Consider the following 22,234-nt stretch of genomic DNA (forward strand, 5'->3'; position numbering starts at 1 on the left):
AGTGCAACAAATGGTATGTTTATTGTGAAAGCTGTAAGAATTTTATATGAACTTTATACAGAAGTTTCGAAATAGTTCAAAAAGCTGCTAACAGCTCAAGGTGATAAGGTCCACCTTTGAAAGATGAAGGGAAGTTAGTGTACAGAAGGAACAGGTTGGAATCATCTGTTCTCTTGGACAACATGTTTTTCTTGTACTGGAATACCATAGGTTAGAACCCAGTCCTACAGCAACAAGGCACAGTTGTCAAACATGGTGTAATATTACAAGGGGACGCAATGCAAAAACCATTGGCAAGCTGTTCTAAAAATTAGAATGGACAGACAGTGTGGCTGACAATCCAGTGGGGAATGTCGGCCCCTAGGCAAATTGTAGCTACTCCTGAAAATGTTGCCATGGTTTCTGGAATTATTCAGCAAAATCCAACAAAATCTATCTGAAGAATTGCAGTAGACTAGTTTGAAGCATTCCAGTATGCAGAAAATATCGAGATGGAGCTACACATTTCCATTCAAAATCCAGAGCCACCAGTCCATAACTGTATGAGCTGTGTGACAGTGGGCTGACTTTGCAACCACATTTTCACAGTGATTGATAATGAAGCATTTGACATTGGCTGCATCTGGTTCACAGATGAAATATACTTCTACCCGAATGGAGTCGTGAGTAAACAGAATTAGTGACGTGGGATTACAAAAATCCTTATTTGTGAAGCAAAACCACTGTATTCTCCTAAAGTTTCTGTTTAGTCTGTAGTAGGCAGCAGAGGCATAATTGGCACTTTTTTTATCTGAGAAATGATCACTAGTGAACATTACATTGCAATTTTGGTACAATTTGTTGCGTAGCAGAATCAATGCGGCACTGAGTGTTTCATACACAAGATGGGATCAGACCACATCACTCCGAACAGTCATTTCTCTTTCTTGATGAATAATTTGGCAATTGATTCATAGTGCGGGATTATTGCAAATTTACTAGTGCAGGAATCATTTGGCCTCTATTTGCCCAAACCAGCTCCTTGTGACTACTTTTGTGGGGCATATTGAAAGACACTGTCTGCTGGAACCACCCCATCATGTTGTGTGAGGTTGAATTGGCAGTCTGTGTGGCACCTGGGTCCATTTCTGTGGAGACAGTACAGGATGTGATGACAATTTTCATTGTTTTTTTTCTGCCACCTGCATATTGGACATTTAAAAAAGATCACAATTTGATTGCACTGACTGTTTGCAAATGTTTAATTTAATTGTACATGCTGATAGTGTGTGAGCTTCACAGTGCCATCTGCTTGCAGCTTTTCGAACTAACTAAAAACTTATGCATAGCTTTCTTATAAAATTCTTACAGCTATAACACAAACATACCTTTTTGCAGCATTCATGTATCTATCTTAGTCTTAGAGATATTTAATTTTGAAATTGGGGATTCCTTCACTAGACATCCTAAATTTGTCAGTTTTTATCCCATTTGAAGAGGCTCCGTATTGAGTGTTATTTTTCTCATCACTATCAGTGGACTAGTGATCTTTCAGACCAGTGGTCACCTCTGTGCTGTAAGATGACAACTTTTGTTTATGATATACCTATCAATCTGTAGCTTTGACTAAATGACAGTTTTAAGAAACCATCTGAATGGTGACCTTCATCTGGACCCCAGGCTATGGTGGGATCCTGGGGAATGAACTCGCTGATAGCTTGGCCAAATTGGCTACCAGTAAACAGTCTGTTGAGACCGATATTGTGGAAACTGACCTCTGATCGGTATTATGCCATCAAGTTTTAGGGATCTGTAATGTGGAATGGCTCACTCTGACTCCACCAAACAAAATATGGATGATACACGAGACTAGCCTCCATGCAGGCCTCTCCCAAGGACTCTCCTGTCCTTTGCCAGCTCCGCATCAGCCATACTTGTCCGACTCTTAATCGTCTCCATCGCAAGGACCCATCCCACTGTCATGGTTCCTGTTTGATGATGGTCCGCATTTTGCTGGACTTTTCCAACTGAGCCACCCACTGGTGGAATCTTAATCTCCCTGACTCATTACCCCTGTTGTTAGGAGACAGTGCCTCAGCGACTGACTTAGTTTTATGTTTTATTCATGAAGGGGGGCTTTTACCCCTCTCTTTAAGAAAGGGCCAGCTAACGTTATCGGCTCATTCTAGTGTTGGCAGAACACTGTTGCCTACTCTGCCCAGACCAGACTACAGTTTTTTGGGTTTGGTGGCCCAGCCCGGCCCACAACCTACCTATTCTTCTACTCTTCCTCCACACCCCTCCCCCCTTTCATGTAGTCTGTTCGACTTGGTCTTCTTTTGTCTATGTGCTCTTCTTGTGCCCTGTCCATGTTGCTAGTCTTTCCTAGGCAATTTGAGTGGGGTATTACTGGTAAGTGGCAGGAGTGGGGGACATTGTCCTAGCATTGCACTCTGCTGTCGGAGCTTCCAGCTGCTTCCTATATGGGGCACTTCGCCTGCCTTTTTTCCTGTGTCCACCTTTCTTCTCTTTTGTCCCTTATCTTGCCTTCGTTGGACTTCGGTAGACCTTGGGGTTTCCTTCAGCTGGGTTTTGCGCGGTAGGCCATCTCTGATGTGCAGTCATGTAGACGTCTTTTCAAGGAAAAAGGGTCGGATGACCTAGTAGTTTGGTCCCTTTAATCGTCCAGCCAACCAACCCACCAACCATCTGAATTGCCTCTGTGTGGACTGTTTCTCATGGCTGTAAACCCACTAAATTCAAGTCATGCATTTCTGTTGTACGACGGCCCATTCTGACCCAGAACTTTATTTGGATATCCAGCTCTTGGGCGTTGTTGCGCATTCCTGATATTTGAGGCTCCTCTTGATTAAAAAGACTCATGGCTGCCTCATATACACTAACTAAAGACTAGCTACATGCAAAAGTTATACACTTTCTGCTTCCTTGTCCGCAACTCCTGGGGTGAAGCTTGTGCTACTCTCATATTTTCTGGGCCCTGGTTTTTTCCACATTCGACTACGGTTGCCATTTTTATGGCTCAGCGGCACCTACAGCTTTGAAGTTCTTGTACCCAGTCTTCATTGTGGAGCAAGACTGTTCACTGGCTGCTTCTAGACAAGTACTTAAGACAGTCTCCTTGCTGAAGTAGTGATCTTCCATCTTCACTTTCAGTGATACCAACTCTCGTTCACTTGCGCAATCACCATCTCACAATTTCCTGATCATCAAACTTATCAAGTTATTTTTATGTACAAGGGTCGTAAGCCCGCTGTCACATGTCCTTAGATGGGATTACCACTTGGAATGCATCTGTCTAACCTCGTTAGGATGTGGTCCCCATGTTTTCTGCACCTCCCCTCCCCAGCCACCCTTGGTTAGGGGACAGATCAGGAGTTAGAACCAGTCTATTTCAAGGTCCTAAAGTTCGTTACCCCAATGACCTATCATCATCATCTGTGTCTCTTTATTTTTCAGGAGTAACATGATGCTACTATTTTTACACTAACAGCTCTAAAACCATGATTAAAATGGGATATGCGTTTACATCTCTCGCTGGTCAGGACCATCAATTGTTGTGGGAACGTGTAGTGTTATTAAGGTTCAGTTGATGTCTTTTAACAGAGCTCTCCTTTTTATTGAAAATATCCTCCTTGACATCATTTTAATTGTTGGTGCTTCAATCAGCAGTTTCCAGCCCATTGATTTGTCTCATCCTGTATGATATCTGCTGTTCATGACCTTCTCCTTGACCTTATTATGAGAAGGTGCTGCTCACCATATAACGGAGATGCTGAGCCGCAGATAAGCACAACAAAAGGCTCTCACAATTAAAGTTTTCAGCCATTAAGGCCTTTGTCAAAACACACACACACACACACACACACAATGCAACTCGTCCACATGACTGCAGTCTCAGGCAACTGAAACCACACTGCGAGCAGCAGCACCAGTGCATGATGGTAGTGGCAACTGGGTGGGGGTTCGGAGTAGGGTGGGGCAGCTAGGGTGAGGGATGTGATAGTATGGTGGGGGTGGCGGACAGTGAAGTGCTGCAGGTTAGACCCAATTCCAGACCTTTACAAAAATCAGTCAGTTACTGAGACCAGTTAAAGATGTAGCCGGTCCCAGAATGCCTGTGGTCTACAAGGTACCTTTCAAGTGTGGCCCGTCTTAACACCAGGCAGACAGTACGCGCTGTGGAACAATCGAAGGAGGAGCATGAGAGGTGGTACTGCCTATGCTACCCCGAAAAATCTCCTTTAGTTGAGCATGCTTTAGGAAATGGTCACCACATAAAATTTGATGAACCTGTGTCATGTCTTGCATCAGCAGCTCTGGGAACTATGTCATTAAAGAAGCATTGAAATAAAAATCACCATAAGACACTGAATAGAGACAGTGGCCTGCAGCTCAGCTCAGCATAGGGTCCAGCGATTGCATGGTTGAAGCGGGTAAGTCGAAAACTGAGTCAGTGTACACTCATATATGGTGATGCCATGAGCACCAGTGACATCGCAGCCAGCAGCTAGTGTACAGGGTAGTTCAGGAGGAATATCATATAATTTGTGAGGTGATTCTACGTGTGAAAATAAACCGAAAAAGGCCTATGAACATGTGTCCAGTTTTTGATCCATACGAAACTGGAGTGGGTTGAAGACTACACGCATCCATGAATGGATATGAATACAGGTGTGAGTATTACTTATCGAAGTGCTGCGTAGGTGCTGTGGTGGACAGAGTAATGGTGGGACAGGTGACTGACCCACCCTACGAGGGGTGTGGGGGTTCTCAAACAGATGGCAGCACAGTGACATTGCACAGAGGCAACAGCTGCAAGCATATTCAGTGTGCAATCCTGAGTTGGATCAGCGAGAAGTCATGAGGCCGTATGCATATAGTTCTTGAGTCTTGTTTAATTGGGAAGTTCCATTGTGTCCGTGTATACAAACATGTCACATACGTTCACCCATGCAGAATACACAGACATGTTGTTTGTGTACAGGTACTGTAATGGGAATACCCATGCTGCTGTGAGAGTATACCAGAGATGTTTCCCTGATTGACAAACCCCTCTGCGCCAGGGAATTTCTGAGAGTTTTTCAAACATTACGTGAATTTGGAACACATACCCAGTGTATGTGTAACTTCAGAACGTGAGGCTATCTAGTCAGTTGAGGAAAGGGAAGGCATTATTGCAATGATGTCCCACCACCAGTACACAGTGCATTAATACTTACACCACACCTGTGTTTGAGACCATTGGTTTAGAAATGAATTATTAACAGTAACAGAATACTAAATGTATCTGAATCGTTACAGTTGTAAAAAGAGTAAAGGAACTGTCTGTTGTCTACTTTATGTGGTTGGCAGGTTGTGAAAGCCTTCGTTTTTTCATTTTGATGGTAAGATCAATGCAATTACACACAGTTTTAAAGCAGCTGAATGACTGTTATAACAGTGCAGATGTTAAAGCAGAAGAGGTGGTGTCATTGACATACTGTAGTTCTGTGACCTGAGTAAGATTTTGTGAGTGAAATGTTGCGAGATTGAAGAGACCTCCATCAAAACAAAACTTAATCTCCATGCTTTGGTAGTTTGTAGGTGATTCATACAGCATGGCAGCCATGTACAATGCTAAGAGTGTTAGAGCGAGCACACAGCTTTGTTTCAATCACTGAGTGATTGAGAATGACTTGGATGCAGAGTCATGGTGAAGAACTTGCGCAACCGTGCTATCGTGAAGAACTTGAACCAATTCCACATAATGTTCAGAACAACCGAAGTGTCTCAGTAGTTTCCACAAGACAGATTCACATTCTGAATCAAAAGATTTTCCCAAGTCATTGAAAACTAAGTATAGAGGCTTCTGTTGCTCTCTTCATTTCTCATTGACTTGTCTGTCCCAGATCATAATATCTGTTATGCCTCTAGAGGCTCAGAAAACACATTGAGATTCAGGCGAAATGGTCTCTGAAATGAGTTGGTCGATTTAATAGAATTCGAAATTTTGCCTGCAGTTGGCAGCAGTGGTGTACCTTGGTAGTTCACACATGTACTATAGTTGCCTTTCTTCAAGACAATGATGGTGGTAACATTCTTAAAGTCAACAGGTTCTTCTGGGGTTAAGAAATTAAGAGGATGAGTGTAAAAAGTATAGTCTTTGAGGGTACATCTCCATTTAGTACCAATTCCAGAGGGCTATTATCAGGACCAAGAGTTTTTTGTGGTCTTAGTTGAGTGAGTGCTTTGATAGTCTCTGTATGTGGGTGGAACTGCCATCCATGGTTATTGAGGTTGCTGAGTGACAGTGTGAAGAAAGTCCTCAGCAACATTGGAGGCACAATTTAGAAGCTCAGAGAAATGTTCCTTCCAAAGCGTTAAGGTTTTTTCGTAGTCAGTTAAAGTGATGGAATTGTTAGCAGTCTTTAGTGTTCCTGACAAGGATCGAACTGGTCTGTATGTGTCCTTTGTCTGCACACAAGTTTTGCAGGTCATGGGCATCAGATAGTCTTTACAGTTCTTTGCTTTTTGTTGCCATCAGTTTTTCTTCATTTCCTTAATTTGTGCCTGCTTTTCCCTGTAAATTCCATGAAATGTAATTTTTTCACACTGGGAGAAGGATCTTGAAGGATAGGTGGGCTTTCCCATTTGATATTGATCAGACACATAATTTCTTTGTTATTTTCATCAAACAAGTTTTGTCTTTTTTTCTTTATAAAACCTATTTTTTCCTCAGACTCAAAAATTATTTTCTGAAGTGTGGCCCACTCCTCATTTGCATAATTAGTACTGACTGGATGATGAACCAGCTTATTTGGGATTGATTTTCTGTAATCTGTAGCAGTAAATTTAAAGTTAAGAAGTGTTGAATTTCCACTTGGGTGGGTTGTGGATGGGTCTTTTTGGTTTGCAACATATCGAGATTCTCAGCTGGCAAAAAGGAACTTATGATCTGTCCAGCAGCAGTCATCGACATTTCTTGCAGTCCTGGTAACAAGGACTTCCATTTTATCACATTGCTTAGTGATGATGTAATTGAGGATATGCCTGTGGTTTAAGTGAGGATGCATGCATCCAAGTGGTCTTGTAGTGGTTAGGTAAGGAGAACTGAGTGATAGTAATAGAGAGCTCACATTCAGAGCATAGACCAACCATCACAGTGCTTTGTAATTGATTAACTTTAGCAGCTCTGGTTTTGAATTCATCATGTAATAACAGTTTATCTCTAGGTCGTACTTTGGTGATGGTTTAACCCAGCATCCAGGGTGGAAGCATATGCAGAGATGCCAAAAATTTGCCTTCAGAGAATGGGATTCTGAGACACACAATTATTTCACTGGCAACAGTTGGAGTTACCTCATGATCATTTACCAATGTGGACTTCACGGTGATTCTAGCACCATGAATGTGACACTCTCTTATCTTTTCCCTTTCAGAAAATGTCATAACCTGAACTGAACTCTGTAATTTACCTTCGCTAGACAGTCTGGTGTCACTTAAGACAGTAATATCAATGTTAACTCAACCGAGGTCATGGGTGAAAAGCACTGTTCTTGTCTCAGGCCTCTTATCTTTCAGACCAAGTAAGGCTGGATCATGGGGCATTCCTATTATTAAAGTTTTTGTAATCTTCATGTTTCTACCACATCAGTGGTGACTCACTGGATGTGGCCTCCCAGCCGGCTGAGAGACTATAGATGTTTAGCCTATATTTTCTAAGGCCTTCCCCATTCAGGGTGGGCAGTGGTGATCCTAAATAGACAGCCATTGTTATTCCATTGCCGTTGGACTTGAGATGAAGGTATGACAGCAAGAAAAACAGCTACATGTGGGATTCTGTTTAAGATGGACCTCAGCGTGCAACAATGTGACACATACACTATGATCTTGGAACTGTACTCCACTGCTGAAATGAAATGTAATGGGATGTGCAATTTCTAGTACTTTGACTTCAATAGACTTCTGTAGACCTGAAATACCATTGAGTTAAGCCTTCACAGCCAATCCATCTGACATGATCTCATCCACCTCCATGACACCCCTCCCTTCTCTCACTCCAGGGGCTCACTGCTCTTTGGTGAGAACGTGCTTGGCTACCATTGGGATCCCAACCTTTGCAGCACTACTTCCTCTTTCTGTGCTGCCAACCTACATGTCGATTCTCTTAAGTCTTCTGACTTTCCATCAGATGGTCCTTTTGGTGCAGTCCCTGCTTGGACTTAATTCATAATTTTGGTCTTGATATCCAGTTTCACTCCCGGCACTATCTTCATCTTACATTAACGATTATTTGGTCCCCATTATTGGGTTTGACCGGCCAACTTTCCCAAATTTTACAGAAGTGTGCGTCATGCAGGGGAGGTTGCCCACTGTGGTGTATGCTCTGCATCTATGCCCTTTAACCCTGGTACCCTTCCTTCCTGTTGTTTTAGTATGCTCAGAACCCAGCACAGTAGCAGTCCCGTTTTGTGGGAGGGGAGAGAGGATGTCATCAAGTACCTGCACGGTGGTAGCTCCTGACCACAAAGGGATCGCACTGTTAGTGCCTGTGCTGCACACTCACCATGTACGCCATGGAGTATGTGCCCGTCATTACTGGGGCATGGGGACTCCCAGCAACGGATTACTGGCCTGGTAGCCATTGCTGTAGCTGGGTGGCACCCATGGGGAGAACCCCCATTTTGAGTGGATGGCACTATGGCAGATAGTTTGAACATGAAGCAACTTAAACTTTCTCCTGTTGTAGTCACACGGTCCTAGTAGTCTCTTCGAATGGAAAGGCCTCGTATGATGCAATGAAATACAATCTCAACATGTTCCCTTCCCTGGCCATGCCATGGGAGGAATGCAGGATTAGGTGACAAGGAGGAGAAGTCCTCTTCTCCCCCATTATGAGGTAGACTCTATGAAACATCAAAAGCATTGAGATTCATCCTAATATTTGACCACTTCCCATTGCTCTAAGAGATCAATCAGTTTAGTCCAAAGTATGTGCATCTCACTTAATAGCATCTCATGTAACAGGTGAGTGGAGGGGAAGAATGGTGGAGAGAGCAGACAAGTATCCTTATGTCTATATTATTGTTCAAACCACTGTGACAAAATTTGGATGTTTTAGTGTGATGCAGTCTTTTTGTGACAATACAGACTGCCTCCACATTGCTGCAGGTAGACAGACAGATGCTCAGGATAGGACATTGCACTCCTGTACAAATTTCTGATGAGAGATGACTGACATAACAGGGCTCCATTTTATCACAGGTTGACATCCATCACACAAGAATACCTACTCCATCTGTCCGAACAGTGTTCTGTTTCTAAGTGGGATGCATTGCCTCACGTCATTAATGTACTAGTACTGGCCTTCAGCATCTGCCAACATGTACTGTGACTTACCGGTCTAAATAAACTTCCTTTGTTTAGAGCGTCCAACAGTAGTGTTTCTTTGCCTATGCTAATCTCCACAACATGTGGCACTTAATGCACAAAGGTAAAGTTTTGTGCAGGTGGATAAAGAAAAATGAATTAGAAATTAAAATTTTGTTGACTGTTTTGTTTTTAAAACATTGTGATATGGTGTCAGCCTTTCCTTTGAACACCATAGCTGCATCGGCTTCCTGTATTTTACTTCTCTGAGTAGGAAAAAATAAATATACAACTATCGATTTTTTTTCAGGATGAAGGACATGATAAACTTATCAGAAGCTTCACTGATGTAAAAGAAGTTCTTAATCAGCTTGGTGACTTACGGGACTTGGATCCTAACCATTATCTGGGTAAGCTGGCTGTTTATTGAATGCTTTTGTATCCATACTCTTTGTAATGTAAAAGACACAAAAAAGTCGTTAGCTTTAGTAAAACAAAGGAGCAGTTTGGCTTTTGAAATGGATGTAACCAAATGGACCACTTGCAAGTAATGGACAAAATTGTAGAAAGTAGTAAAGTGTATTAATACTTTGCTCTGCAAAAGATTTTTACTCAATTTCAACAAAATTTGTATCTACAGTATTTGTGAAGAAAAGAGGTAATTCAGCCTTCATTATTGTAATAAAAAAATTAGGTATTAGTCAGAAACTGAAAGAAGTTGGGCAGGAAGATTCCGCATTGCAATGGATGTGTGTTAGTTGAGCGTATGTTAACCATCATCTTGTTGATCATATTATGCCATTTGCCTCTGGCACAGGTAGCCTTATGTAGCAAATGGAAAACATAATTAACTAATTTTAAAAGTAGGCTTGAAAACCAAATGTAATAAAACTGCACTGATGTATATTCAGTACATTGAAAATGCAGTAACATAAGTTAAGAATGAAGTCATAAATTCTGTTGATGAATTTTTGCATTTAAGGTATTTGAAGATGGTGATGGGACAACAAAAGAAATACAGAGAATAGTGTAAATATCCTGCAGTGCTTTTGGTAAACTAAAGATATTTCTAAACTTGACTATAAGATTTACAATCATTGTGTATTGTCAGTTTTCACTTAAGACACTGAGATAGACTTCCATCATGAAAACTGTTCAAAAACTGAGGGTTGCTTGAGAACTAACACTTCTTGAAAATTACTAGGAGAGACGGGAATACTAATAAATGGATTAAGGAATAAACTGGAGGTGAAGACATATTTGTCCCCCCCTTCCCCCCCCCCCCCCCCCCCCCCTCTCTCTCTCTCTCTCTCTCTCTCTCTCTCTCTCTCTCTCTCTCTCTCTCTTTCACACACACACACACACACACACACACACACACACACACAAAGTAAAAATTTATTATTTGCTATTCTTCCTGTAGCCATGTTTCTGTCTATAGTGTAGATGATGAAAAACCCAAATTTTGTCTTATGTCACCAACATGTTTATTTTAGATGTATGTGAGGAAGACAAATTTTGATTAGTGCTCTTTCAGAAGTTTACTTGTAAACTTCCATGTGTTCATGTTGGTGAACAGACCCAAGAGTTTTCTAAATGACCACATTGGCAGCAGAAGAATTACACTTAATTAGGATTCTTTCTGTGCCCCTCGTGCACCCACCTTCCTCACAACTAGACTTTTGTGCTACCTTCTGTCATTCTTTCTGACAATTATTACTGTTATGCACAGTGTTCATGAACAGACTGTGTGAGTAATTGTACTGCTTATAATACGTTATTCACTGTCCTAAAAGTTTGATTTTCTTAACTTGCTGCATCAATTAAGAGTGCACAGTACACAGTGCTCAGAATAGGAATGGTTCAATGTTTCCACAAGGATTGATCACCACCTCGTTTTCAGTTGCTATTCTATAGAACATTATTTCCGTGTATGTTATGAATTTTACAGTCATGTAGTTCTAACTTTATGGAAATCTATGAAAATCTCTGTATACCCGTTTCATTTGATACTCACTGAGATCCACATGTGTCTGAAGTAATAGGGTTATCTCATTTTGTGTGTCTTTTGTGAGCAGTTTTTGCATGACTTACTGATAGATCAATGAAAAACTTCCTATATGTTACTGCATCTTCTTTCTCTTTCTGTGTTTGCTAACTGTTGTAAAAACTTTTGCCATTGCATGGCAGGTTATTGAAGGTTTCACATATTAGCAGAATAAAAACCATAAATCAAACAACTATCGATGAAGTGGTAGTTTGCAGACAAGATTTTTTGTAGTGTTGCCCATGCTATCTTTCTCATTGTCAAAGTTGTGTGTTGCCAGTGTTAAATTATTAAGTAATCTGTACATACAATAATATATAATCCTAAAAATGTAAAAGATGTTTCCCTGACAGCATTTTGATGATCATGATCACAACAAGAAATTAAAAAGCATTAGAGATTGAAGGCAGTGAGAAATAAATACAGGTTGATGGATGGATGAAATGTAATAGTGAAACTGAAACACTTTTCTGGAGACCATGCAGAGAGCCTCTTTAAATTGAGAAACATGGTTAAAACAGTAGTTGTAGATTACATATACTAGCTTCAGTCCTGACTGAGCTTTCTCTGTTGTATGAAGTATAGTAATTTCATTACAGGCCCATTTCTGGAGGTGATTCGTTCTGAGGAGACAACTGGTCCAGTTACTAGCTTAGCACTTTCATCGGTGAATAAGTTTTTGTCTTATGGCCTGATAGGTAAGCAACACTTCAAATAATTATTTGATACTGAAAGTTTCCTAACTTTTTCTATTTTTTTGGATATTGTATAGCATGCTAAATAACTTCTATAATGGGCAGCGATAAAGTTTCCATTCAGTGGCCTATACTAACCCCTTGCCTAAGTATTGGTGCTTATATATCCACATCGGATCACTGTTGGTTGCATATACTCTGCAACAATGCTGTCAAATGGAAACTTTTCAGTTGCCTCTTGTGTAATGTTGTTGCTTCATTTAACAGCAAATAGTGAGTCAGTGCATTTGGTATTACAGGAATGATTTACCTTGATTGTACTATAGAAGAGATGATTAAATCATTTTTTTAATAATATATAGGTATTGTGTGTTTTGGTGTTGCATATTTAAAGGTGAGCATATATGATATGATCTATGGTAATGGATTTGTTATTTTTTTTAAACAAAAATCGAATTAAATGTGTATATAAAATGTCCCTGTATTCATATTTTCTTTCTTTGATTGGAAATACTATTAATTTTTCTGCTGCCTACATTTCAAATCTCTCAGTTGTCTGTTCACCTTCAGTCAGTCTTTTTTTTTTATATATTTTTCTGGACAGTACTCATAATATATTTAGGAGTCTCATTTTCCTCAATTCTCCTAACATGGCCGTACCATTCCTGATTTGTCTGTCTTCATACAATTTATTTAGGTGTCAGTAATAATAGTGTTCAGTTTGATTTGAGGATCCTGAGGTTAGGCAGATGGTTGTGTGAACACGAAGTAACCATGAGGATAGTTAATTTAAATATAAATAATTGTAAAATAATAACATATTTGTATAAATTTAAGGTGGTTAAAGGATAAGTTGTAAACGTATATTGGTAGAAATAATTAGATTGGCAGATGTACGTTGATAATGGTGACTGTACCTGTACTTAAACACTTTCATGTCCTCTGTGGACTGTTAGTTACAGATATTTTTGACTATTTATTGTGCTGTCTGTCAAAAGGGTTATCCATCTCAGCTCAGTTTAATGTAAAAATTTGAAGAATTTCAGGAAAGTCAACTACAGCTACCATATTAACTTCGCTGAATGTCTTCCACCTCTATCAGTTCTGTCAGACATCGAATTGAGACTTGTAGGGTATATTGTTGATTCTTTGTATGTACTCCCCAGGCAGATTGCCACTCTTTGACGGGTTAATGCTTGACTACCATGGGGCTTAGTCTTTGCAGCATCTTTTTCCTTCTGTGCTGCATGTCTATCCTCTTGCTATTCGTTTTCCCCTCCCCTGGGGAACATGTCTGGTGTTTTTGAGAACGTGCTCCGCATTTTCAGTAGCTGAAGTAAGAACACTCTCACCACTGTTTTTGGTTCCTTTTTTTCTTTCTTCGTTCACCTCCTTCTATCCTTCCACTGCTTCGGTGTTCGAGGTTACTCTTTTTCTTCTTCCATCTTGTGAGCTCCTGAAGGCTGGTTCACGCATCTGACGCATAACAGGTGACTGGATAATGCATAATTCCCAGCTCCGTGTTGACAGGTAGGGTTTGAATGTATCCCACGTATCCCCTGGTACAGGCCAGGCCCAGGGAGGGGTGATTGTCTGAGGTGCTACCTTCCCAAATTGCTGATTGGTCCCACTGTCAAGTGTTTGGGAGGTGTGAACAATCACCTACTGCAGGTGAGACCCCTCTGAGGCCCTCCCCCTCCCCCCCCCCCCCCTCCCTGTTGGAAGGAACATGCCATTGGAGACTCCAGCAATCATGTGGGATTTTCTCTCAATGACCCAATCATCATCTTTGCAGTCAATGTCTACCAAGCATAAACAGAATGAAGCTCCCGATTCAAAGACCCTCACAGCTGCACCACGGTTTCTCGTGGCTTCACATACTGAAGGAGGTCAGTCCTTTGCAGTGGTAAATCCGTTTCTTATTCAAAAAGGTGCTGATGCAGTTGCTCATCCTGTGAAATCCTGCTCTCGTTTATGCAATGTCAATTTGCTTTTGCAGACTACTTCTGTGTCTCAAGCACAACTGCTTGCCGCTTTGCTCATCCACAGCTATCATGTTTGTGTCTAGGCCCATGGAACTCTTGAATTCTTCTCTTCATGTTATTTACACTAGGCTGCATGATGGTCTGACTGAGGCAGAAATCCAAACATACCTCTCTGATCAGGGTGTCATTGCCATCTGTCAGGTGGTCAAAAAGGTAGATGCATCCTTAGTGCCCACATGTACACTTTTTCTCATGTTTGATAGTGGTGCTTATGTCCGAGGTCAAAGCAGGCTATGAAGTTATCACAGTCTAACCATACATTCCAAACCTGATTCACTGCTACGCCTGTCCAAATGTGTAACCTGTAGTAGGGATGCACACAAGGGTGATACCGCCTCCTCCCCACTGTTTCAACTGCAATGGCGACCATACTGCATCCTCTTTAGCTTGTCTCTTGTCTCTTGATGAGCAGGCTGTCCAGGAGATCTGGGTAGGAGAAAAAAAGCCTTACACGGTCAGTTGCTAGTTGCAAATTCTGCATTCTACCATCTGGCACATTCAGTACTGTTCTTGCTACATCTTGTTCTGTGAAGGACATGACCACACAGACATGCAACCTCAAATTTAGCACTGCCATTGTCAAATCGCCCAGTGTCATGGTAGCATCACCTTCTCCTTGCCCAGCTGTGCAACAAACAAACAAACAAACAAACAAACATTCGCCTCCCGGGACGAAGTCATGTGCTACACAACTGGCAGGCTGGAAAGGACAGAAGGAATACTCCTGCAAAGACTTCCTACATCTCTCCAGCCAACAAACATCTTCTCAGCCAACCAGAAAGGCTCCAAGAAGTCAAACAAAGGGAAACTGTCTTCTCGTTAGCCGACTTGAAGATCCTCTTCAATTTCGTCACCATGTGATTTCCTCACCCGGCCGACCTCCTGTGTCACTGGAGCGCACCGCCAACGGTTTCCATGCCCTGGATTCCACAGATCGACAGATGGAGAGTCCCAACACCTCTGTAGATCTCATGGAACAGGATCCTCCAGTCTCTGTGTCCTATAGAAGTGAGTTTTTGAAGCCTGGCACTCAGCAGTCACTGAGGTGACACCCCTTCATTTTTTTCCTCTCTCCCCTTTCCTTGTTATGACAGTGCCAGACGATGTTCACAATCAGATGTTGCAGCACCATTATCTTGCTTTCTCCTTCGTATGTACAACCACATCTGGGCAGAGTGCACATTTCCCAGATGCTGGTGTGCAGCCACTGTCATACCCATACCTAAGCCCGGTAAGGACAAACCCCTTCCTTGTAGCTAAAACCCCATTTCTCTCACCAGCTGTTTGCAAGGTGATGGAAGTATGAATCATTCCGACTGGTGTGATGGCTTGAGTCTCGCAATTTACTGACAGCCACACAATGTGGATTTTGAGCACACCGTTCTGCAGTTGGCCATCTCGTCACTTTGTCCACCCATGTCATGAATGGTTTTCTGCAGAAATCCCAGACTGTGGCTGTGTTTTTGGATCTGGAGAAAGCCTACGACACTTGGTGGAGGACTAGTATCCTCTGTATTCTCTACAAGAGTTATGTCCTAAGTGTCGCTATCGCCATTAACCTTATGATGGCCTGTCTTGCACCAGGCATCTCCGGCTCCCTTTTTGTTGACGATTTTGCTACCTGTTGCAGTTGTCACGGACTTGCTCATTGAGCAGCATCTTCAGCAATGTCTTGATCGTCTTCACTCGTGGAGCATTGCCAATGGCTTTCGTTTTTCCACTGACAAAACCATTTGTATGAATTTCTGGTGGTGCAATTGGTTTTATGCACCATCTTTAGATCTTGGGCCTGTTGCTCCTCCATTCCCTCAAACTACAAAATTCCTGGGACTCATGCCTGATAGGCAACTTTCTTGGTCCTCCCACATGTCTTACCTGGCAGCCTGCTGTATGTGGTCCCTCATGTCCTGTGTGTCCTCAGTGGAACTATATGGGGAGCAGAGCGAACCATCCTTCTCTGTTTGTACCTGTCCCTTGTCCGTTTGAATCTAGACTATGGGCGTTTTGTTTATGCATCTGCATGTCCGTTCCTCTTACGCCGTCTCAGTACTATCCACCATTGTGGCATCCATTTGGCCACTGACGCCTGTTCACTATCCCGGTTGAGAGCCTGTATGTGGACACTGCCGAGCTACTGCGGTCCTACCGCTGTGACTTTCTCCTCAGCAGATATGCATGCTGTTTGACTGCCTTGCATGGCCATCCATCCTATGCATCCTTCTTCGATGACTCCTTTGATCGCCAGTAGGGGGCGTGTCCAGTCCCTCTTCTCTGTTAACTTCTGGAGTTTGCTTTCGGCTCTTGCTCTGGCAGCTTAACTTTACGCTACCTGCAGCTTTCCTGGTGGGTGTGAACCCTTCGCCACCTTGGCTTCATGTGGTGGGCCGTGTTCACCTTGGCCTCCATTTGCTTCACAAGGACACTACACTAGGCTTGCTCTATCGCCAGAAGTTTCACCAGCTTAGCATGGAACTTCACGATAGTGCTTTTGTGTACACTGATGGCTCTTGAACTGACTGTGGTGTTCGGTGTGCCTTCTTCGCTGCCACCGACGTTTTTTGCTCTTGCCTTCCGGAACACTGCTCAGTATTTACAGCAGAGCTCTTGGCTCTGTATCAGGCCACACAGCACATCTGGCGACACAGGCTGTTCAATTGCATCATCTGCTCTGACTCTGTGTCCTTCAAAGCCTTTGTGAGCTGACAGGAAATGAGGCTGCTGATGCTGCTGCCAAGGCTGGAGTCCTCTTACCTCAGCCCGCCGGTTCTTACATTTCCTCCAATGATCCATGTTGCCATTCGTCAGTAGGTGGTGCCACTTTGTCATCACCCCGACCTCCTCTCAGACCTCTCGCCTGGAGGAGAACATTTTAGCTAGGTTGTGCATTGGGCATTGTCTTTTTAGCGATCACCATTTGTTAAGTGGCGCCCTCCCACCACTTTGTGTTCATTGCACTCAGTCTTTGACAGTCTGCCATTTCCTGACGGAATGCCCCTTTTTAACCATTTACGTTCTCGTTTGTATTTACCGTCTAAGTTATCAGCTGTTTTAGCGAAAAACATGTGGGCTGTCGACTGTGTTTTACTTTTTATATGTTGTACCAATATGGTGAAGGCCATTTAATTTTTAGTTCAGGACCTCAGTTTCTCTATGCCGTATTTTGTTGACCTTTCTCCACACCCCTGTTGTCAGCTGTCTTATCTTCTGACGATTAGGATTAATGTGTTGTTCTTTTTAACTCCTCTCTTTGTCTTCGTGTTCTACAGTTCTGATATAGGCGTGTATGACCCTAGTTGTTTTTGTGCCCTAAAACAAAACAAAATGATCAATCTTTGTATGTAAATTTATTTTTATCCAAAGGATTGAACCCCCCTCCCCCCCCCCCCCCCCCCCCCCCCCCCGCACACACACACACACACACACACACACACACACACACACACACACACACACACACACACACACACACTGTTGATCACAGTTCTTAATTCTTACTGATAGCATAGGCCATTATGCTTACATGGAAAGCTGAATAGTCATTAAAAGTCAGCTTCTGTAAGATACAGAGCTTCTCGCAGGTGGTCTCTCAGTGGTGGAATGCAGGGGCCAGGAGGCTCCAATAGTAGTGGCATGAACGTTTATAGGACACATCTGACTTTGCATTTCTGTATTTGTGGCATGTTACACACTCTCATCATATTTATTGTACAGGGTTGCACAATTAACATTTGCATCAGCCTGTTAAGTGAGAAGTCAACATGATGTAACATTTCAAAATTATGTTTTGTGTGAAATGAAAACAAAATGACATTTTCTATGTATATGAGTAGTTTAAAGCTTAAAGTATTTAGGAAAAAGGAAGACTGATTGTCATACTTTGAATATTTTTCAGACCCAGGAGGGAAATCAGTTCCCACTACTGTGCAAAACATCGCTGATGCTGTTACACATGCGAGATTTATGGGCACTGACCAAGATAGTGATGGAGTTGTGCTTCTTGTCATACTGCAGGTGATGTATTGTGGTATTATTTATAAATTCATGCAATATTATGTCCTTATATACTAATGCAGTTACATGTTATTCTAGGTACTACGAACACTGATGTTTTCACCTGAGGGAATCATGCTTAGCAATGACAGTGTATGCGAAATTTTAATGAGCTGTTTTAGGATATGTTTTGAATCAAGGCTGAGTGGTAAGTAATGCTTAATGGCTTCTCTTATTTAGTAATACATACAACTTGGACCATATTTCCTGGGTTCGAAATCGAGACTTTATGAACTAGTATACACATACATATTAATGTCTTTTGTTATATTTGCAATAACTAAAAGCGTTGTTCACCATTTGCTGATCACGATGGGTAAATGAGTGTACATTGGAGATACCAAGTTAGATACAAAAGTTGAAGAGTTAGTGTGTTGAGGAAGGACAAATCAGTAATGTGGTGTTATGTAACAAACTTTCATTTGGATGACAAGGTCTGTCTGTATCCCAAGAAATAAACCTGTGATAACTGGTTTTGTACATTGTGTTTTGCCACTTCTGACACACTTTTATTCACCTGCTTTGTTTCCTAGCTAATGGTTGTAGTCCAAAAATATGAGTGAGAAAGATATATATTTCAGGGGAGCATAGTGTTGTCAGCAGAGAAGCAGTAACTGAAGAAAGGATCAGCAACTTAGAAAATGGACTAATCATAGGATGTCACATGAGTGACAAATCAACGAGGGACATTTCAACCTTCTAAACCTACACAGATTGACTGTTTGTGATGTGATTATGAAGTGGAAACATGTAGGGAGAACCACGTCTAAATCAAGACCAGGTGAACTTCTTGAACTGACAGACAGGGACTGTCAACCATTCCAGAGCTGGGCTGTAAAAAAAGAAATCATATGAAATCAGTGGACGGAATTACTCGGGAGTTTCCAAAGTGCTACCAGCGGTCCAGCAGGCTCAGTGACTGTGTGTAGGGAGTTAAAAAGGGTGGGGTACATTGGTTGATCAGCTCTCCATAAGCCACACATTTCTATGATTCTGGTGGTGTAAAGAATGATTTGGGTTGGTAAATCACATTCTACCCTATGGTGTCCAGTAGAAGGGTTTGTGTTTGGCGTTTGCCTGAAGGATGCTGTCTACCATCACCTCTAGTGCCAACAGTGAATTATGGAGGAGGCAGTTTTATGGTATTATGTTTTACATAGTTATGATGTTATCTCCTTATTGTGCTTAAAAAATACTAAATATGGAAGGAGACACACACACACACACACACACACACACACACACACACACACACACACACACACACACACACATACATTTTACAGCATTGTTTACTGTGTACAGTACAGTAACCATTTTGAGGCAATGATTGACTGCATCAACATAACAATACATGTTGTGCCTCATGCATCTGGAAGCCGCAGCAGCTGTACATAGCCAGAGTACCTCTGATGTGCTCTTATTATCGATACTCAATCTATGAGGGAAATATTAAAGCCCTTTCCCTTTTAATCAGTGTGGAGGGCCATAAATGGAGTGGCCTTTGCTTACTTCACTGAGCAAGGGGTGAGGGAGATGCAGGAATCCCTGCCAAAGACAACCACTGTAGGTCCTCATTGTGTTCGGCTGCTTTGGAAGATGGCATCTTTGAGTGATGGCTGATCAACAATGTCTGGGATGTAGCTTGGGCCTTTCTGCTGGGGAGTGGGTGCTGGATGTGGTGGTGATAGGACCAACAGTTCTGCCTCCAAGGGAACCAAGGTCTGAAAATATTTAACCTCTGTGGAATGTGAGAGGAGAGTTTCATCGATGGTGAAGGATGGGAGCTAGAAGCTGTATAGTGGGCAGAAGTGATTCCACCTCCATTGGCTGCCACCACTAGTGATTGTCGATTTCCTGTTGATGCTGAACATGAGAGCAGAGGTTGTAGCAGTAAGAGGCAGGCTGGTGTGCTGGCTTGTCCTAGAGTAGTTGTGGAGGTCATGCTGAGTTGGTGGTGGAAGGGAAAGGGGGGGAGGGGGGGGTCAGTATCTCATCTTGTTGACGGAGATGATTCTGATGTCGAATCAGCTGCTCTTGACTGGCTGCAGTCTCAAATACCTGCCACCCCTTTTTGCTGACGACGATGTTTTGGGTCAACACGGGACCCTGGCCAAAGTTACAAGCCCAAACATGGGAGCCCACACAGTTACATGACTCTGTGTGTGGGTATTAGGCATAGCAGGTCGAACAGGATGTGGTGCCTATGGTTATGTAACATTTTGGCTGGCTATATCATTTTACAGGGATTGACTGGGAGGTTCTGAGGAAGCAGTTGAGTGTGTACCCAGATTCAGCTATCAGAATATTGCACATCTGCGTCTTGAATGTTTTGACCATCCACTCAGTTTGTGAATCGGATGTGGGATTGGAAGGGGCAGTGGTTGGGTGCTCAATGCCACTGTGTTGACAAAAATCCTGAAATGCAGATGCCATAAACTGAGGGCTGTTTTCAGAAACTAGGATGGGAGGTGTCCCCTTCATTGCAGATCTGATGGACAGGGCATGGATAGTAACTGCTGTAGCAGTTGAAGCAATCTGAGCATCACATGGAAAGTTAAACAGGACATTGACAACTAGCAACCACGTTGCTCCCCAGAATGGACTGGAAAAATCAACGTGCACCCTTTACCAGGGGTGGTCAGCGCGTGGTCAAGGGTAGAAATGCTGTGCCGGGGCTGTCCAGTTGCGAATGCAGGCATGGCAGTTACAGATGGTGCATTCAGTGGCATCAACCTCAGGTCAGTACACATGATGCTGTGCTATTGCTTGCATTCTGTGCATTCCCCAAAGTGTTGTGTGGATGAGCTTCAGTATGTGGGCATGGAGTGTGCGGTGAACTATGACCCAGCTTTCAGTGTCATCCATAACTAACAAAATGATCTCCTCAGTGATGTTAGCCTGTGCTGTAAAGAAAAATTGTGTGCTATTCCGGGTCAGTATCCTTAGGGAAGCCCTGTGGCCAACCCTACTGTATAGCTGGCAACACTCTAAATAGGAGTGTATAACTCTCCATGTCTGCTGCTACTTGATGCACTGTAATAGAACAATCAAGGGTGTGTCGCTGATTTGCGTCTGAGGCAAAGCACAGCACCCTGTGGCTATCAAATCCGACATCTAGGCCGCACGGCAAGTGGAAAAGTGCATCAGCTTTGGAGTGCTGTGTGGTTGACTGATAATGGATCTCATAGGTATACATCATTGAGAACACTATTCCAGCTGCTGCTCTGTTTTATTAGGAATTTTCAAATGGGGACTGAACAGCAAAATGGTTTGCGATAAGTGACCAGGTGAAACTTAGTACCATAAAGTTGTACATGAAATGTCTGGATGCCTTATACAGTAGCCAACACTTCTTTCTTGATGGTTGATTAATTCCTCTTAACTGCATTTAGTGTTTGAGTTGCAAATGCAGTGGTTATGACATGTTGTCGGCATATTTGTGGGATAGTATGGCACCAATGCCCCAATCTGATGCATCAGTGGCAAGCATTAAACACATACTTTTCAAGTTGCACAAAGGCCTTCTGGCATGCCCCTGACAACACAAATTTAACACCTTTTTATATGCAGTCGAGCAGATGGAAAATACGGACTGCTTTGGGAATAAACTTGGCACAATAATTTACTTTGCTGAGTGACGTCTGTAGTTCTGTGAAATTGTTAGAAAGTGGTAATTTGGTTATTGTATCCAGGTGGTCTGTGTGGGTGGGAGCCCATATTAATGTATCCCAAGCACTTGACACTTGGCTCGAAGAAACTACAATTCAGACCATAGGCTTGGAGCTGCCCAAAAGCCTATAGGTAGAGCAGTAGCTGCTCCTACTTGGGTCTGGTAACTAACAGATCATATAAGCAATTGACATAGTTTGGATACATTGGATGAGTTGCTCAAGGTATCTCTGAAATATTATGGAAGCACTTTTAACCCCAAATGGCAACCTTTTATAACAATATATGCTGAATGGCATATTAATAACTAAAACTGTTTCGTCTGATAATTACAGGCAGTTAAAAGTAGGCATCAATGAGCTATATCTGTGAAAACT

The 22,234-nt window shown here is 42.4% G+C and overlaps 1 protein-coding gene across 2 annotated transcripts in view; it reads left to right on the forward strand.

Annotated features, from left to right (window-relative positions):
- LOC124593683 (Golgi-specific brefeldin A-resistance guanine nucleotide exchange factor 1) overlaps nt 1–22,234 on the forward strand; it is a 304,033-nt gene that overhangs the window by 4,437 nt on the left and 277,362 nt on the right. For both annotated transcript variants that reach the window (XM_047131983.1, XM_047131984.1), the window contains exons 2-5: nt 9,659–9,758; nt 11,995–12,093; nt 18,028–18,146; nt 18,225–18,333. In XM_047131983.1, the coding sequence (XP_046987939.1) occupies nt 9,659–9,758; nt 11,995–12,093; nt 18,028–18,146; nt 18,225–18,333 (427 nt within the window). The remainder of the gene's footprint in view (nt 1–9,658; nt 9,759–11,994; nt 12,094–18,027; nt 18,147–18,224; nt 18,334–22,234) is intronic.

This window comes from Schistocerca americana, chromosome 2, assembly GCF_021461395.2.
Source record: "Schistocerca americana isolate TAMUIC-IGC-003095 chromosome 2, iqSchAmer2.1, whole genome shotgun sequence".
Lineage (NCBI taxonomy): Eukaryota > Metazoa > Arthropoda > Insecta > Orthoptera > Acrididae > Schistocerca > Schistocerca americana.